This window comes from Serinus canaria, chromosome 20 (genome assembly GCF_022539315.1).
Source record: "Serinus canaria isolate serCan28SL12 chromosome 20, serCan2020, whole genome shotgun sequence".
Classification (NCBI taxonomy): Eukaryota; Metazoa; Chordata; class Aves; order Passeriformes; family Fringillidae; genus Serinus; species Serinus canaria.
The window spans coordinates 239,641-256,630 of record NC_066333.1 but is presented as its reverse complement, the minus strand read 5'-3'; the positions used below and the strand labels follow the sequence as shown (position 1 = coordinate 256,630).

General features: G+C 50.2%; 1 protein-coding gene across 1 annotated transcript in view; it reads right to left on the bottom strand.

Moving 5' to 3' along the window:
• Positions 1–16,990, bottom strand: part of LOC103823668 (rho GTPase-activating protein 39-like) — a 58,796-nt gene that overhangs the window by 22,076 nt on the left and 19,730 nt on the right. The window contains exon 2 of the mRNA XM_050982129.1: positions 9,995–10,393. Within this exon, the coding sequence (XP_050838086.1) occupies positions 9,995–10,393 (399 nt within the window). The remainder of the gene's footprint in view (positions 1–9,994; positions 10,394–16,990) is intronic.

The window sequence follows — 16,990 nt, the reverse complement described above, 5'->3', positions numbered from 1 at the left end:
AACTGTTAGTCTCAAAGTGGCTGAATAGTCCCCTGAAGTACCTGCCTTCAGATTATCCAACTATGATGACAGTCCTTCCAAACCATGCTATTTTTTAATATAAGTTTCCAGATGTGTGTTTATTTTGTAGAAAAACCTATGAGTTCTATGGGAGGTATATGGGGGTGGCCATTCTCCACTCACAGCTTACATTCCCACGTAACCTGCCACGCCTCCATCCAATCTCATCCAGATGCACTTGGATCTGGTACCCTTGGCCACACCAACTGGCCCTGCTCAGTTCTCATGGCTGTGAAACCCTCCTCAGCCGGGAGTATCACCTCTGATCCTGGTACTTGGGATCCACCACAACCCAGCATGCCCACTGCAACACCCCAGTTCCCAGGATGTATACTACAGTGTAGCAACAACAACCTGCTGTGGCCACAGCCAGTCTGTGTTTGTGAGCTCTGAAGAAAAGGGAATAGAAAGGATATGAAACCAGCTGAGCTTCCAGGTTTTTTAAGGCATCACAGTCCCCAGGAAGGTCCACTTGAATCTGACCCTACCTCCATTTGAATTGTGCCCTACCTCCATGTATCTGCTACCAGTCATCACTGGGTAAGTCCTAGGGGCGTACTGCACGTGTTCCATCCAAGACAGGAGATGTTCCCCTAACACCTTCACGGCTTTTCTGCTGTTTGTACCTTGACCTTGCTCTCCACTCCACATTGCTGACCTGTCCTCTATGCCTCTGTGCCAGCAGACACACCCACTTCTGCTGCATGTCTAGAGGTGCCCCCCACCATGTTTGGCTCTCTTGTGCCTTCCCTGCCAAATCCCAAGGTGTCTGGACACCAGCCCTCTTGTTCTGCACCTGCTCTCCAGAGCCCTTTCACCTGGCCAGGTGCCAGCCTCCTCCTTCAGCACAGCTTCCCTGGGGTATTCTGCCTGTTCTTCCCCCATGGTTATCCTGCCAGTGCATTTGCACACCCCCTGCTCTCCCCACACCTGCCCCCACATCACTGTGGGTGTCCTATTTCACCCGGTGCACTCTGGTCACTTTCTCCACATCCTCCGTCCAACACCTAACGTTTCACATCTGTTCCCAATCACTGCCCTCCTAAAGGGGTGGTGTGTTCCTTCCCCATCCACTGGTTACCGTATTTTTGGCAAAACATGCTCTCTGTTGGCAATGCGTTGTGAATCCCATCTTGACACAATGGCACCATGAGTGGCACAGACGAGGCTGGCACTGCCCTGTCACAGAAGCAGTACCTGACCCCTGGCCAGGGTCCAAAGGCCTCATGACACCGATTACACTTGCTGCACCTCCATCTTTGCAGGGCTGGCACCTTTCCTGCAACAGAGTCCATGCAGCTCTCTTGTACAACTACCCAGGTGTGGCCAGAGAAGGCTGAGAAAGGGCTGTCTTCCTCTGCTTTGAACCCTGGGGCCCCCTCTTGCTCTGGGACCTCTTATGTACCTCCCACTGAGGCACCGAGGATTTCACTTTAAGGGAGCTCCCGACACTACTTCAAGATGGTGATGCAACTGCCATGAGGAAGGCTTATAACCCAGCCCTCACCTTAATTCCCTTCACAGCACTGCAGGCGACTGCTGACCTAAGCCCTATGCCTAGAGCAACTTGGAAAATACAAATTTGAGATTTTCTCTCCATCTGCCCAAGCCACCATCTAGCATAGCCCCTACCCTCTCATTCCTGTTTAGCCCTCAGTGGTTTGTGCTCCACATGCTTTTTCATGATGCCTAACGCAGGGGTCGAGCGCCAGTGGTGCCAAGTGAGGACGCACACATGGAAACACCAGTAGTAAGAGCAGCATGAGGGCGGCATTCACGAGGACACCCAGCTCCACAACCCACCAGGTATCCCTTCCCGGGGGACACGGCCTGCTTTTTGCATTAGGGCATCTCCCCTGTGCAATGTCCTGTGCACAGACAAGCTTCAGTCTCAATCCCAAGCCTTGCTGAAGACCACTCTTCCTCAAAGAGAGTGTGGACTAATAGGAAGAACCAGAACAGCAACACTTCACAGGCTTTTAAATGAGGATTTCTGACACCTCCATGGCTGTTATCAGTGAGAGAGACTTTGCCAGTCTCTCGTTTCATGGCACAGAAGAGAGACTGGCAAAGGACAGAACAATCCACAGGCTCCTGACTCAGCAGGCAGGCCACAAGTGTGTGACTGGGACATATTTTAGCTCAACCCTACACCAACCGTTGTTGCATCTGGAACAGCATTACCCAGTTGTTGAGTTGCAGAGGGACAGCCCAGAGATGCAGATGTATACCACTGCCTTACAAGACCTCCAGTTATGGCAGGGCTGGAAAATAAGCCTGTGCTCTGTGGAAAGGTGCTGGACGCCCACATTTCACATGCCACCTCCTGAAGTTTTTCCTCTCCCTGATGAGCAGCATTGCAGGCCCAGCCAGCTGTGCACATCTGAACCATCCACTGAACCAAGGCTTGGCAGACCCACCTGAGACAGACACAGCATGGCCAGACTTGTGCCCCGTGTCCAGGCTCATCACACGCTGGTACCAGAAAATCAAGTGACCAGGAACTCAGCCTGAAGCTCTGCCACCTCCTTGCTCAGCTCTGAGCCACAGGAAGGAGCCTCTCCCTGTCCACATGGCAGGCACTGGCACCACCTCCTACCCCATCTGCCCCAATTCACACCCACGGAGTAGCACTGGGAACATCCCTGTTGGTCACTGCTCAGGTGTGGGCCTGGGCATCTGCAGAACACCACCAACCTGCCCATCAGAGATGGGTTCCTGCTCCAGCATGGCATTATAAGTTTTAGGGCCTTATAGGATCTCAACTGGCAACAACATCTGCCCCTCAGTCTGTGATAAAGAGCACAGCCCAGATTTTAGTCCTCAGATAAGTGATGAGGGATTTGATCTGAAAAAGAAAAGAGGATACTGTGCTCATAGCCTCCTGCAGTGGCAAGCTACCTACCTGTGAGCCCCAGCAAGCCAGAGGGCAAAAGGCGCTCCAAAGCACAACAGCTCCTCAGTGCCCAGAGTTCCTTCATCAGGGACATCCCTCACCTTGGGCCTGCCCAGGACAGGAAGATGTGCTGAGCCTTTATCACAGACTTGGCCACATGGGTGGGACATGATGGAGAGCAGCAGGAGCTCTGCACTGGTACAGGACTCTCTCTGCACCTGCCCTGAGCCCAGCTGGCAGGACAGCAAGACAAATTAGACAGATAGCCACAGCAAGGCAATGAAGAAGTGGCTCTGCCACAAGCGGCAAGCCTCCCTGCAGCAGGATTTTGGCACTTGCAGTCCATGCCCAAACATGCTCCCTCCTTCAGGCCTACGTCAAGGCTCACATTGGGAGCCAGCCTGCTCCAGATCGCTGCAACCCCCTGGAGCTGGCAGAGCCCACCCACTGACACTGCTTCTTTTTGAGGAAAAGCAGAAACACGAGGGATTGCCACAACTAGGCTACCATGGACACTGGTAAGAGGCAAAGTACCTAGATGCCCTGCAGAAGTCAGGGGAAACTCGGAAGCTGTGCCACTCCCATGTCAACAAGTGCCACCATGCTCCCCCACCCAGGAATGTGATGGTGAAGGGAAACTTCTAAATGTATACAGTGCCCCAATTCACCCATAGACACATCATGCCATTTCCAGCCTCCCTGGCTGCCAGAGATGAGAGGAAAGAAGCACCATCACAGAAAACACAAAGCTGTCTTGAAAAGGCCATTTCCACAGCCATGAATGATTTTTTGGGGCCATGTCTGGATACAGCTTCCTTCAACTCCATCCTCAGGCTGCTGGAAAGACCAAGCAGAAGAGAACAGGGACTTCCTGACTTCCCAGCATGAAGATTCAGTCTTGTCCTTGTGAAAGCCATGACAAAAAGCAAAGCCAGTGGTGAAGTGTCCAAATGCAACCTCTCAGCCGAGCTCTTCAGCCAACAGCAGCAGATACTCTGATGAATCCCCTGGGACTGTTGCTGTGAGGAATGCTTCCAAGTAGCTCCAATAAAAAGACCTCAACTTGGCACTGATTTTCCCAGCCTGCACCCAGCTCCAACAGGCCCAGCATATCTAGTAGCTCTTCCCAGGCTCCAGATCTCCGATGCTGGTTTTTCTCCTTCCCAGAAGGCTGGAGAAAAGGCCCTGCACCTTAGCTCTGACTTTTCTAGTAGTTGTTTTCCTGGTGCTGTGACAAAGGTGAGTGAACAGGGACACTTGTATTCCAGCAGCACTGCTTCTCTGCCCCTAATTCCCACTCTAGAGGCAGGGATACAACCTGCCCAAACCAAAAACTCTGCAGAGTTGTGCAAAGAACACTGTGTTTGCATATCCTACCCCAAGGCCACCTGCACAAGCAGGAAACAAACCTGTATTAGGGATTCTGATGGTCTTTTTTGCTTGATTAAGAAAACTTAACAGTTGCATTACTTATGCTGTGCCTTAAGATTCATGAGCCCGTGACGAAACAAACCAGACTTGCAGGAGGCAAAGTTATTTTTACAGCCACCTAATTACACATTGTCTCTCACTCCTCTTCCAGCACATATTCCTGGCATTGTAAGACCAAGCCCCTGCTCCTTCCCAGTCAAGGATGCTGAAAAGGTGGGTGAGGAGGCGATAGGTAGCACAACCTACTGCCCAGGCAGAAAGGACCCTCACCTTCCTCTTCTGGGGGACAGAATGTTCCTAGAGAAGGTGGCTTTCTTACAGAGGATTTTAAGATAGCCTGTTATTGCAAAGAGAACCTCAGAAACAGCACTCTGAAACTCCCAGTGCGGACCTTAGGAGAAACAGGGGAAGAGGAGTAAAGGGGCTAGTTCTGCATGGATAGCAGGCCTGGGGACAGCAGAGCCTGCTCACAGTCCTGACCTGCAGTGTGCTGAAATGCTGCAAACCAGCACACAGCCTCCCAGAAGACTGCCTTCTTCAGGCCTTGGCACTCCACCAAGCCCTTTTTCACCTTGGAGCTCCGGCAAAGCTCAGCATGGCTGCAGTGGCTCAGACTACACTTCCAAAATGCTGCATTCAACCCCAGGCTGGTCTCAGTCCCCAAAGCAGCATATCCATCCTTTGCAGAGCTTTCCAGTGTGTGAAAGGATAATATGGCCATCATCTCCCCGGAAGAGAGTCCATCCTGCTTCCTAACAAGATTGTAAGAGCTCAGGATGAGTCTGGAGCTGTGAGGCAAGTGCTGTTTGCTGTCCTTGTCTAGCAAGGGAGAAGCAGAGCCAGCACTGGGCTAGGCAGCCAGAGAGAGCACAGAAAGGCATGAGTGGCAGAAAGACAACATGGGAGCAAGAGCATGGGCAGAGGAGCTTCCCCAGAAGGCTCCAGAGATGGTCAATGGCACCAGTGTCTTATCTCACTGCAAGAAACTGCTATTTCTCTAGGAGGTCTACCCTCCTGTACTGCCTGGGGAGGCCAAAGCCCGATGTATAGAGAAGGCTGCTCCAAGTCACTGCGAGAGCTGGAAGAGCGGCAGCAAGCTGCGGGGCAGTGAGGGAGGGGTGGCATGGGCATAGAGACAGAGGGAACAGCAGCAAGGTTTGGAGGGCTTCTTTGTTCTTCTTGAGGCTGCTGAGGGTTTCACAGCACTGAGATGTGGCAGGGGGCACAACAAATTCAGCAGTGCTGATATAAGGCACAAGAGAGGAAAGGTGGTAAAATCCAGTTTACTAAAGGAAAAACACCTCAACCACAAAGTATAACTAAAACCAGAATGAAATCTCTTTCCCCAGATCTTTGTTGGATGGGCTTGCAGGAGACCCCTCTTGGGGACTACACTGGTCTCTGGTGGCCTCTCCATCTATCGCAGAATGACAAACATGAAGGAAAGAAAACCACTATTTTTTGCATTGGCATTAAGAGACAAAAGCGAAACTGTCTTGGGTGCAAGTAACTATAGAGATGTCAAATACTACCAACAGCACTCAATGTGTTCACCCTCTGTTTATGCAGCTGGATTTCTCCTGAGCAGAGGAGGACATGTTTGAGGTTGTCTTTGGAGAACAACACAGACAACAGAGCTAAAAAGTTCAGTGTGCTCATGCTGTTAGTATACCAGACATCCCAGCAATGGCATTAGATCCCGTCTGAGAGCATTTGCTTCTGGCTCAGCTCTTTGTTCCCCATTTTATAAAGCTAGCAAAAGGCAAGAAGTCTCTCCTTGAGTGTCAGGCTCAACTACGGAAATGAAATTCTGCATTATAACAAGTTACACAACCCTCACTCACACAGTAGAGAGAACACATGACAGATGTGCAAGGGAACAGTGCCCAATCTCCTGCTTCCAAGAAAGCATATTTTGCAGACATCAGCTTACTGGTATGAGCCTTGTAATCTGAAAGAGCCTTGCATATCCAAGCAGGCTGTTAGCTCCCATGCAAGCTGCCACTCATGGCTTTCTCAGCATCTGCCCTTCAATTCATTTTAGGCTCAAGGTGCCAAGATTGCTGCATAAACCTGATCTAGGGATGGAACAAAGGAGAACTCCTTCCCATTTCCCCTCCTTGCAGGAGAATCAGCAGCGGTGGTGATATTGCCCTGGCAGGCAAGAAAAGGTACAGCAAACTCCTAACCACACTGCATCACCCCCATTCCTTCTATAGGAGGGGACCCTGTAGAAGGGTCTTCCCTACTGAGAGGGCTGAAGAATGGAGGGATGGGTCAAAACTGGCGTCACTTTTCCTTTGAGGCACAGCAACTTCTGGTACAAAGGCAGAGGAGGCCATGTTCCCTCCTGAGAGACTGAATCAGTGTCCTGGTTGCAGACAAGGCCAGAGCTTAGTGCTGCTGTTACTCTATACCATGCATATAATGGTAGAAATAGAATAACACTTTCCCTCCTGAACCACGCCACAGTTTCAGGAAGGAAAGCCAGGCACTCCACCTGAAGTGTGCCATTTTGCCTCTCTCTCCAGAGGGGGGACTGTCACCATCAACCCCTGCAGGATCCAGTCCCTTGGCTCCCCTGCCAGGTCCCCTCCTGTTTTCTCAGTGCACCATCATGAAACAGGGCGTTGAAAGGGACAGTGGTGAAAATGCAAACTGATCGCAGTGCTGAACCAAGAGCACTGGCAAGGAGGAGGTGTTGGAAGGGAACAGTCCAGCAGTGGGAGTGACCCCAACCCCGCTGAGCCCATCAAGCTGAGCAGAAAGGAGCCCTGCCAAACCCAGCTGAACTGAGCGTAAAGAAAGCGTTTGAGCAGTAAGACAAAAAAGCAGCAGTGACCTGCAGGGCTAACCTCTAGTGCAGCGCGGAGGTCAAAATGGTGGCACAGTTACCTGTGTGGAACTGAGACCAGCACTGCAGCTGCGGTACCCTACTTGGATGATCCAGCTTTCAGGGGATATGTCACTGGTTTTTGTGGTTTCTAGCTGGGAGTAGCAAACATTAGTCACAGAAGTTCTCCCACCATCATGCCTTTGTTCCCAGTGGCCACATGGGCAGCAGACGAATGGCCACCACATTGCCTCTGTCCAGGAAAACCATGCAGATGCAGCTTACAAGAAGCATTTGCCATACTGGTTTTGTTCCCAATAGCGAACAACTTTTTGTGGGCAAAACACCTCTTTTTGTGTACTACTGCTATTAACATTGCTGTTGTTATTGTGTGTCTTATTCCACCGCTTTATGCTTTTAGTAAATTGTTAATTCAACCTGTAATCTCTGCTTTTGTCTCTCCCTTACTGAAAACAGTGAGGCAAAGAGGAGTGGCTTATTTGGAGTTTAATTCCAACTGGTGTTAAAACTGGCACAGTCAGGAATACTTTGGACTCTGTAAAACTCACTATATCTTACACCCTATCAGGGCTCTTATACTCATTTCTCTGGAAAAATGCAATGTAGTTTTGATGGTGCCCGTCCTGGCTGCCCTGGAGTGCCAGGCCGTAGGACCAAGGAAGGGAAGTCACCTGTCTCATGTCAAATCCCAGGTGCCTGTAGCTCAACTGTGTGACACCCCCCCCCCCCCAAAATCACTGGGGGTGACCTGAGAGAACTAGGAACTACTTAGGTACAGCTTGAGACATTTACTGGATTTCTCCTGTGTTCCAGATTACAAGGCAAGATGTATTCTATTACCATCTGTATGGCAGTGGTCTGGTGTCAAATGGGCAATTTCTCCTTATTTCTCTCCCTGAGTGATCATAGCACTGAGACATCTGCTGATAACAAGCTATTGAATGTCACTGCATGACTGATAAGAACTGTAACATCCCATTGTGAGATGCTCCGCCCAGAGGGAGGAGCCAAGCATTGCTACCCAGATATAATCTGGAGATTCTGACACACCAGCACGGCTTTTCTGGATTCCCCAGAGGAACAGCAGCTGCTTCTACTTCCACTGATCTGCAGAGGAAGAATACCCCCTTTTCTACAGGACCCCCTGCTCCAATAGAACCACTCCTGACACTTCAGGAGGACTGCAGCCACTCTTCCAAGTGGACTGCTACCAACACCCTGACCAACAGGGTGTCAGGTTGAGTTCTGACTCTGTCAGGGTTGTTCTAGTGTTTTGCATCGTTTTATTTTATCCTTTTATTTTTTTCCCTTCCCTATTAAAGAACTGTTATTTCCTGCTCCCATATTTTTTGCCTGAGAGCCCCTTAATTTAAAATTCATAGTAATTCAGAGAGGTGGGGAGGGTTTGCATTCTCCATTTCAGGGGAGGCTCCTGCCTTCCTTAGCAGGCACCTGCCTGTCCAAACCAAGACATCCTGGCAGGGCAGGGATCATTCTCTGGATAGATATGAACCTCAGAGGTGCTGCTTCTGGGGCAGGAGGCACAGGGAGCATCATAAGCACCAGTAAAATGTTGGGTTCCTTCTGGTTCACTTTATGTGCATCACCAGTGTCTTGCAGCCATTAAGATCTGCACTGAATACAGAAACGTCATGCAGGGAGCAGCAAACATGTGATAAGCAGCCTCACTTCAGGGTGCATATACTTTCCAGAACTGCCATCCTATGTGACTTTCATTAACTTGGCATTTTTTTTCTATCCTTGCCTGCATCAGGCACACAGAGAGGCAGGCTTGATCCAAAAAGCAAGGTGCTAGCACTTGCTGCACTGCCCAAAACCAGGACAGGGCATCCCAGCATATATGGCAGGACAGTCAGGCTTACCTCTGGCCCTCAGGTCAGTTCTCAGTATGACCCAACTTTACTTGCTGCATGGCCTCCCCTGCTGCCAGTACCACATCCTCCAGGGCAGGATGATGCCCAGACAGACCAGAAGGGAGGCAGAGCAGCCCCACACAGTATCCCAGGCAGAGGGGCCAACCCAACAGAGTTTGGGGAAGGGATACTTATGTGTAACTGAAGCTGAAATCATGGTTTCAATACAATAAAAAAATCCCTGATTGCTGTCAGACTAGTCTGAGTGTAAAAAAAAAAAAAAAATCTCTTAGTCAAACATAAAACCAGCATCTTGTTATTGGTCCTGTTTTTCAGGCTTGATGAGACCACATAACTGCGCCCAGGAGCTCTGTCCCTGCAGCCCCACCTCCTGCCCTGGCTGAAGCTGCAAGACACCCAACAACTGAGCAAGAAGGAAAGGAAGGAGCCAGACCACATGGGCTCACCCCCACCCCACAGCAGCATGACCCCTTGCACAGGAGCTATGCCATCCCAACAAACCCCATCATAAAGTTTTTGAGTTTTCATCACTACATGACACTCCTGCCTGTTTCCTCTCTGTCTCTTGTAGCACCCAGAGCAAAGATTATCTTTTGATATGTATTTTTATGGTGTCTCACCCTGGCCCAAGCTGGGGACATTCAGGTAGTGGTGACAGCAGACAGGTGTACCCCAAGAAGAGGAGGGCACATAGCAGTGATTGGGGGCCTGGCAGTACTTCGACCTAGTGCTGCACCCTCCTGGAGCAGCACAGCAACCTCCTGGGAAGCACAGTACCCAACCTGCCTAACAGAGCCTGCCTGCCAGCTAAATTTACCCAATAGATATAAACAGAGAAGGCTGAAGCTCTCCCCATACCTGGCAGGATCTTTCCTCTTCTCTGCCACACTATTCCTCTTGCTCTTCTCCATCTCCTCCAAGACAGTCATTTGGATGGGGGTGCTTCTGCCACCGCTGCCAGTGCTGCCTCGGTGCTCCTGGCCACAGCAGTCAGGCTGGGAGCTGCCCTTCGTGGCCTGGAGCTGTGCTAAGGGCACAATGTCACAGCCCTGGGGCCGGTGCCACACTGTCTGCTGCGTGATGGCATTGTAGTAGTAGAAGCGGTTGTTGTTCTGGTCGAAGAGTTCCCACCACTGCTTCTGGTCTGACTGGCGCACCTTCAGGTTGGGAGGGGGCTCCCAGCTGCACTCCCCAGTGGTCAGGTTCACATACATCCGCTCCTGGGAGCGAGGCTCGATGATCTCCACCCAGTCCGAGCTGCAGGGACACAAGAGCCACATTAGTCTGGGCCAGAGGACCAAAGCAAACAGGTTGCTGAAGAGTCCTACAGAACTGCTGCCACTGGGCCAGGCAGCCTGCTTGCAGATCAAAGCATTGCTTGGGGCTTATTCAGCAATCTAATGATCTTAGGAGAAGCCAGGACAAGGGTTTGAGATGGGGCTGCTACAAAAGAGCAGTTCTTTGGCAAAGGGAAGGGGAGGTCAGCCCCAGCAGCCTGGCCCACTCACTTCCCACTCACCAGCTCAGGACTAACCCACAGGGCTGGCGAGCACAGTCTGTTGATGCTGGGATGACTCACATCAAGGGCTGGCCCAGTCACAGGAGTGCCAGTGCCTGGGAGATGCAGGGTGCAGGATGCAGGAGTGTAGGGGACTTGACTTTCAGGAGCAGGGAGTATCTGCAGAACAGGATCTGCTCCTGTTGAGAGCTGTACATTCCACCTGGGGAGACCAAAGCCCTGGTTCCCAACAACGTGGGCAACCTGCTCCATGCAAGTGCCTGCCTGCAGGCTCCACATGCTGCGGGGATGGAAGGGACCTCTGGGTCCCATGGACCCTGCTCGAAGCCCATACTTATCTGTCCAAAAGATATATGTGGGGAATGACTGGTGGATGAGACCATCTCCATTGCAGGCTCTTCCCCCTACCCCTTGGCTGATGGAATAGAGCCTTCAGCAGGGTATAAGGTGACCCAATGGACAGGCCCTGCTGCTGATGCATAACCCTTTGCAGCCCTAAAAAACCCCTTGAGCCCCACGGTCCTTCATCAGCACCCATACTGGCCCAGTGAGAGCAAAGCAGGTAGTGCTGAAGGACTGCTTTTCAGGCAGATCAGCACAGTGGTTTTCACGCAGAGGTGTTGGGCTGCACAGCGGTCATACATGGCATATCAACCATGGTATATCACTGACACACCAAGCCCAAAGAGCTGGCCTGAGGAGCCCAGCAAAGCCAATGCCTCCCCAATGCAGTAGCCCAAACCATTTTGGATAGCCCAGGTAAATGGAGGAAGGGAGTGGAAACCCAGCAAGGTTTCCCTCCACAAAGGAGAGATGCCGCCTTAAGTGATCCTGAACCAAGTTGTATGCTCAGCATGCTGAAAAAAAACATGAGCCCCTCCTCCTCCCACACTCCAAAGCCTGGCCTCCATCCCAATGTTGGTGGAGGCTGCAGGAAGGAGGGCCTAGTTAACTGAAGCTACTTTTGCTATTAATAAAAGCCATACGAATAGGATAGGTCCCAGGTCCCTCTTGAAACCTGTTTCTGCCCAGGGGTTCACTATGACACAACAATCAGATGCTCTCCAGCAAGGGTATGACAGCAGAAGCCATTCCCACAGCATAAGCAGGAAGGGAGATCCCACTGCATCCCTCTCACACCCTCAGCTGCCAGCCTGCAGATCCTCAGAAGGGTCAGGAGTGATGGTGGCAGCACTGCAGTGCCTGAAATGGCAGCCCAGGCTCCTGTGCCCAGCCCTGGCTTTCTGAGTACGTCAGCATGTCTCCTATCAGGCAAGTCTAGGTGAGGGTTTAGTTGCCCATTGCACCTCCCTGCTAGGAAAATTGTGGGTTTGATTGACAGCAATCAATGCTGAGCAGTCTGGCATAAACCCATAAAAAGCAGGCCAGACCTCAAAATTGAGGAAAAGCAAGGAGTACATTCCTGGAGCAGGGCCAGCCCCAGGCTGCTACACAAGCCTCAAACATAACATGAGGAATTCTGGAAAGATGTGATAAACCCAGGATTGCAGAGATAAGGCCATAACTTGAACACACAAAAACCAAAATTAATATTCCACTTTATAAGGTTAAAGAACTTTTCTGGGGATGGCTTAAATAATGCTTTTCTCTGTTCTTTCAGCTCCAAGTGCTGAGGAATGCAGCAGACAACACAGTGTGTTTCCATGCCCACTCGCACTGCAGTGCCTGCTCCCACCAGCAGGATCATGGCAATGGTATCTCAGCTCCTGTGACTCAGTGTCCCCAAAACAGGACTTGCCTGCAGGTCCCATTTGCAGTGCCAGACCAAACCCCTCCAGTGCCCGAGCACAGGACAGGCAGCCTGCTGGGATCGTAATGGCTCCAGGGAACTACCACAGTCACCAGAGCCTGCAAGGTGGAGGGATTTCAACAAAACCCCCACCTGCTTCCAAAACCAGCCCATGTTCCCAAGGTGCATCCTCATGTACTGTCAGAAAGCCCAGGAGCTTCCTGTGTGTCCTGAGTAATACTTTCCAGACCACACAGCTGGGAAACAGGACACAGCTCCAGCTGCTCACTCCAGCAGGCAATAGGCCCCCAACTACGATGGCTTGTGCCTCGAGCATGCCAATGTTTTGGAGGAGTGGCAAGGCCATTGCAGGGGTCAGCCCCTGAGCAGCAGTGAGCTGTGAACAGGATGGTGCACCAGGCATGGAAAAAGCAGAAGAAAGTGTAGGGCTTTTTGTGAATAATCACATCTCATGTAGGCAGACGGATTTGGTCCCATCTGAAGGCTTTGCCTCACAGATGGGCAGCTGTTTTTTCAAACAAGTGTTATAATAGACAGTACAGCAAATAGCTAAGCTGCTGCGCTCTGTCCTGCAGCCTCAAGGACACAGGGAATGGACAGGTACCAATTTTGCTCCTTCAAAACCAGCTCAAGTTCCTCCTGGCTGCCACTCCTGCTTGGCAAAGCCTCGGAAAAAAAAAATAATAGCAGTAATTTTTAAGAAACAGCATTTCATCCTGAAAGGGCATCTGCAAGTATCTCCTGAATAGATCGTTTTCACAAAGATTGTAAATGCTTAGTAGGAGGTCTAGGAAGGAATATTTTTTTTTAAACTACAGAGAATTGAGCAGGACCAGAAATGGAAAGGATCAGGTACAGGTGAAGAGCTAGTTGCAGGAAGAGCTGAGGAATCTCAAGAAGTCAAACAGCCACTCCCTCACAGGAGAGCTTTCCTGCCACCATCACCCAAGTGATAACACAGCCCAGGCAGGCAAGCACAGTCTGAGACACCACAAATTTTTCCCAAGGCTGTAAAAAGGTAAGAATAGTAGAGATGTTTTCTTAGCTGGAGCTGTCATCTCAAGATCAGCTTGATGTGATCTGCAGCCCCACCTGTGGAAGGTGCTCAGCACCAGCTTGAGAAGGCAAACATCCTCCAAGGAGAAGACAACACCAAGGATAGCATGGGAATCAACTGCCTCAGGGAACTTCACACCAGGCTGCCAACAAATCCTTCTGCATGGCTACAAGGACACCTCTTATAACTTGGTCTCCCATTTCACTTCCATGCTCTGTAATTTCTGGATTTCTGTATTTCAAGCCAAGATCCCACCTCCTTCCCCCACTTCCCTTCTTTGGGATGAGCCCTGCAGAGAGTTGAGGCAGTACTAAGTCCTTCCTGTCCAAACATGGCTCCATACCAAGCGGGATTTTTCAAGACTAATGCACTCAATGGAGGTCTGCAGCATACTTAGACAGTCCCAAGACAAAGACGCCATCATCAGAGATAATCTAGCTGAGGATGTGCCAATGCCAAAACTACGTGCCTTGTTAACAGGTCCTCCTTGAGGAGGAGGAATGCAGTTTGGTCATCACACACAGAGTGAAGTATAATTCCCAGAGACCGGCCATGGTATGAAACCAGCCAAAGGCAGGGAAGTGTGTGCAGGGCTACTTGCTGTATAGTAATCAGCTGGGGTGATGGGGAGGGATGGGCATCTGAAATTATCCGCCCCACAGAGATGAGTTCAAATCCTCTTTCATTTGGTGTTAACGACGCATAGGACAAAGAACCCGTAAAAAGGAGCAGAAGCAGTCAAACAGAGAGTGATGCCATGTTCACCATCTTGAGTCCTCTAAAAGGAGGCCCCTGAAGCAGACCATGGCAAGCCAGTTCAGGAATGGGGAGTGGGTACCAGCCCAAAGGCTCCACTGCTGCTGACTTTGCTGCTCCTCTGTGGGTCTAGGCTCCTGGCTGACTGAAGAACAGCATGGGTTGTGTTCAAGAACTCAAACATCACGACAGGAAAAATTCACTTAGTACAGACGCTGAGAAACCAAGTGCAACCTCCAGGTGGCTCTGATTCACCCAGATTTGCATATCAAAGCCGGGACAAGGCTGTAAAACTCATCTCTATCCTTGAGCTGCAGAGAGCCTCCAGAAGGTCTCTAGCATCAGCTCCTTATGGTAATCCTCCTTCAGCTGAGTGAGAGAATTCAGGTTTTATTCACTGCATTCTCTCAGCCGAATCCAGAAAAGCTGTAATTTACATCTTAGGATAAAAAAAGTACCCAAAACAAACATATCCCTCCTACACATGCGCGCACACACACACACACACACATATATATATATATATATACACACAGACACACACACACACTCTAGAACTTCTTTTGAATATCCATCCCTCCTTCTAACAAAAATTATAGAGGAACAAAAATAAATATAATGTCAGGCTGCTCATAAAACTCTCTTGTTCCTGAAAATAAGCACTACGCAAACAAACCAACCTCTGCTTTGCCAAAGACAGACAACACTGTGAAAATCCAGAACAAATGCTGTTTGCTCAAAGCCTGAGCACATATGCTTAGCTCTAGCAAGAGCAGAACAGGCAGGCCTCTGAAAGAAGAGCCCAGCCTGGCAACACATTGCAGAGAAAAGAGAGAATAACACCTCAGTTTGGGTGGGTTAGGGGAACAAGAGAACCTGGAAAAGGTCTTATCACAAAAAAGCATCTCATTACTTTGGTGTTTTTAATTAAAAAGAAAACCAGACATAAAACAACAACAACAACAACAACCCCCCCCGCCAACCCCCCCCCACCCCCCCCCCAAAAAAAAAACCCAAAAAAAAAACCCACCAAAAAAACCCCAAAGCCCCAAGCCTTCTGCTAGGTGGTATTTTCAAAGATGAAGATGTCAGATGGGAAACTTGATGGCTTTCTGGTTGCTTGGACTGTGTCAGTTCTGCCTCTTTCCTAGCTTTCCCGAGCTTTCCCCCAACCCAGGTAACAGCATTGCTGGCTCCATCTTGCTGCTGTTAGCCTCTTGATTCATTCCAAATCCAGAGCAGAAGAGACAGCAAAGGGGTAGCCCAATCCATGGGAGAAGGTTGGGGCAACACCAAAATTACCAGCAAATTCCCCCAAGATCCTGTCTCAGAGAGAAAGAACTAAGTAAAAGGAACTTTTAGGACACAAGTAAGATGTTTTGGGGGTCTCTGCAAAAGGAGAGAGGAGGAGCATAAGGAAGGACAGACACCATGACAAGCCATGCCCCAGTGATAATCAGCTTAAAATAAAGTCCAGAACAGTCTCAAAGGAATAAGACCAGTACCTGAGCCTTGGGTGGGATGGATGCACAGGCATGTTAGAGCTCTATATGTCAGCAGGGAGGAGGGAGGGCAGCACAGACACTTCCACACCAAACTTCATGTTTCTCCATCATCCACTTTGTGCTAAGTGTTGTCCACTAGGTTTGGACTGATTTGGGTCCCGAAATCACTCCCTGGAGCCACACAGAGAGCACAGAAGGGCTTGAACTGCTGTTCATCCCCACCCCATCCTTTAGCCCCCCCATCACAGGATAGGCAATTTTGCAACAGATGGAAGACCAAGGGACAGAAAACATCCCTGCTTTCATGGCTTTGAGACAAAACACAAAGCACTGGCTGGATAAACACACTGAGCAGAAAGAGGTCATACACTGGAGACACAGGCATCAGGAGACTGCCTGGTGACCAGCAGAACAACACTAAAGGAAACTGCACCTGAGGGCAGGATGAGCAGTAAAATCCACTCCTGTTAAAAAAATCTTGGCGACAGAGACCAGGTACAGGTCTTCACCAGAGAGCTACCTGCTGCTTCCCTGGAGGCCGAGGGCCTCTTACTTCTCTCTGTCCCCAAATTATCATTGAGGGTGAGCATGTTGGCCTGTGTTATGGCTAGAGACCAGCTGTGGCCACTGCAGCCTCAGCAGAAGGCAAAAGACATGTCAAAAAACATTCAGTGTCAAGAAGTTTCTAGGTGCTTCCCTCTACTCTTTGCAATGATCCACAGGCTGGCCAGGGACACATATCTGGCAGGCAGCCTCTCCTGCCTATCTGCCACACCCAGACCCTGGGTTTCACCTGCTGAGGAGCAAAATCATTTGTGGAGCTTAAGCCCCAGGCCGCTAGCTTCCTTAGGCTATGGGACCTGCCTTGACACCCTGTCCAGCTCTCAAGCTGCTGTGATAGCATACCTTGGGTCTCTTCTGCCATTATGGCTAGAGTTGTCATTCGGCAGATCAGAGCACAAGCCCAAAACTCCAGTACTTAAACAGCCTCCCCAAAGCTCTGGTTTCCTCCAGACGAAGTAGCACCTCCTAAGCTCAATGAAAGCTTCAGCAGAGTTATTTTTCCTTTTAAGGGGCTGAGCATTTAAGAGCAAGATGCAGAAGAAAAAAAAATAAACTGGCAGTCTTCATCCCAACTCCTTCCAAAATGTACTGCATCCACAGCTGCATCCAAACCACAGCTGCTGGAAGGCAGGCAGCTGTGGGGGGAAGCTTGGTGCCAGCAGGACTGTCCCTGCCCAACGGA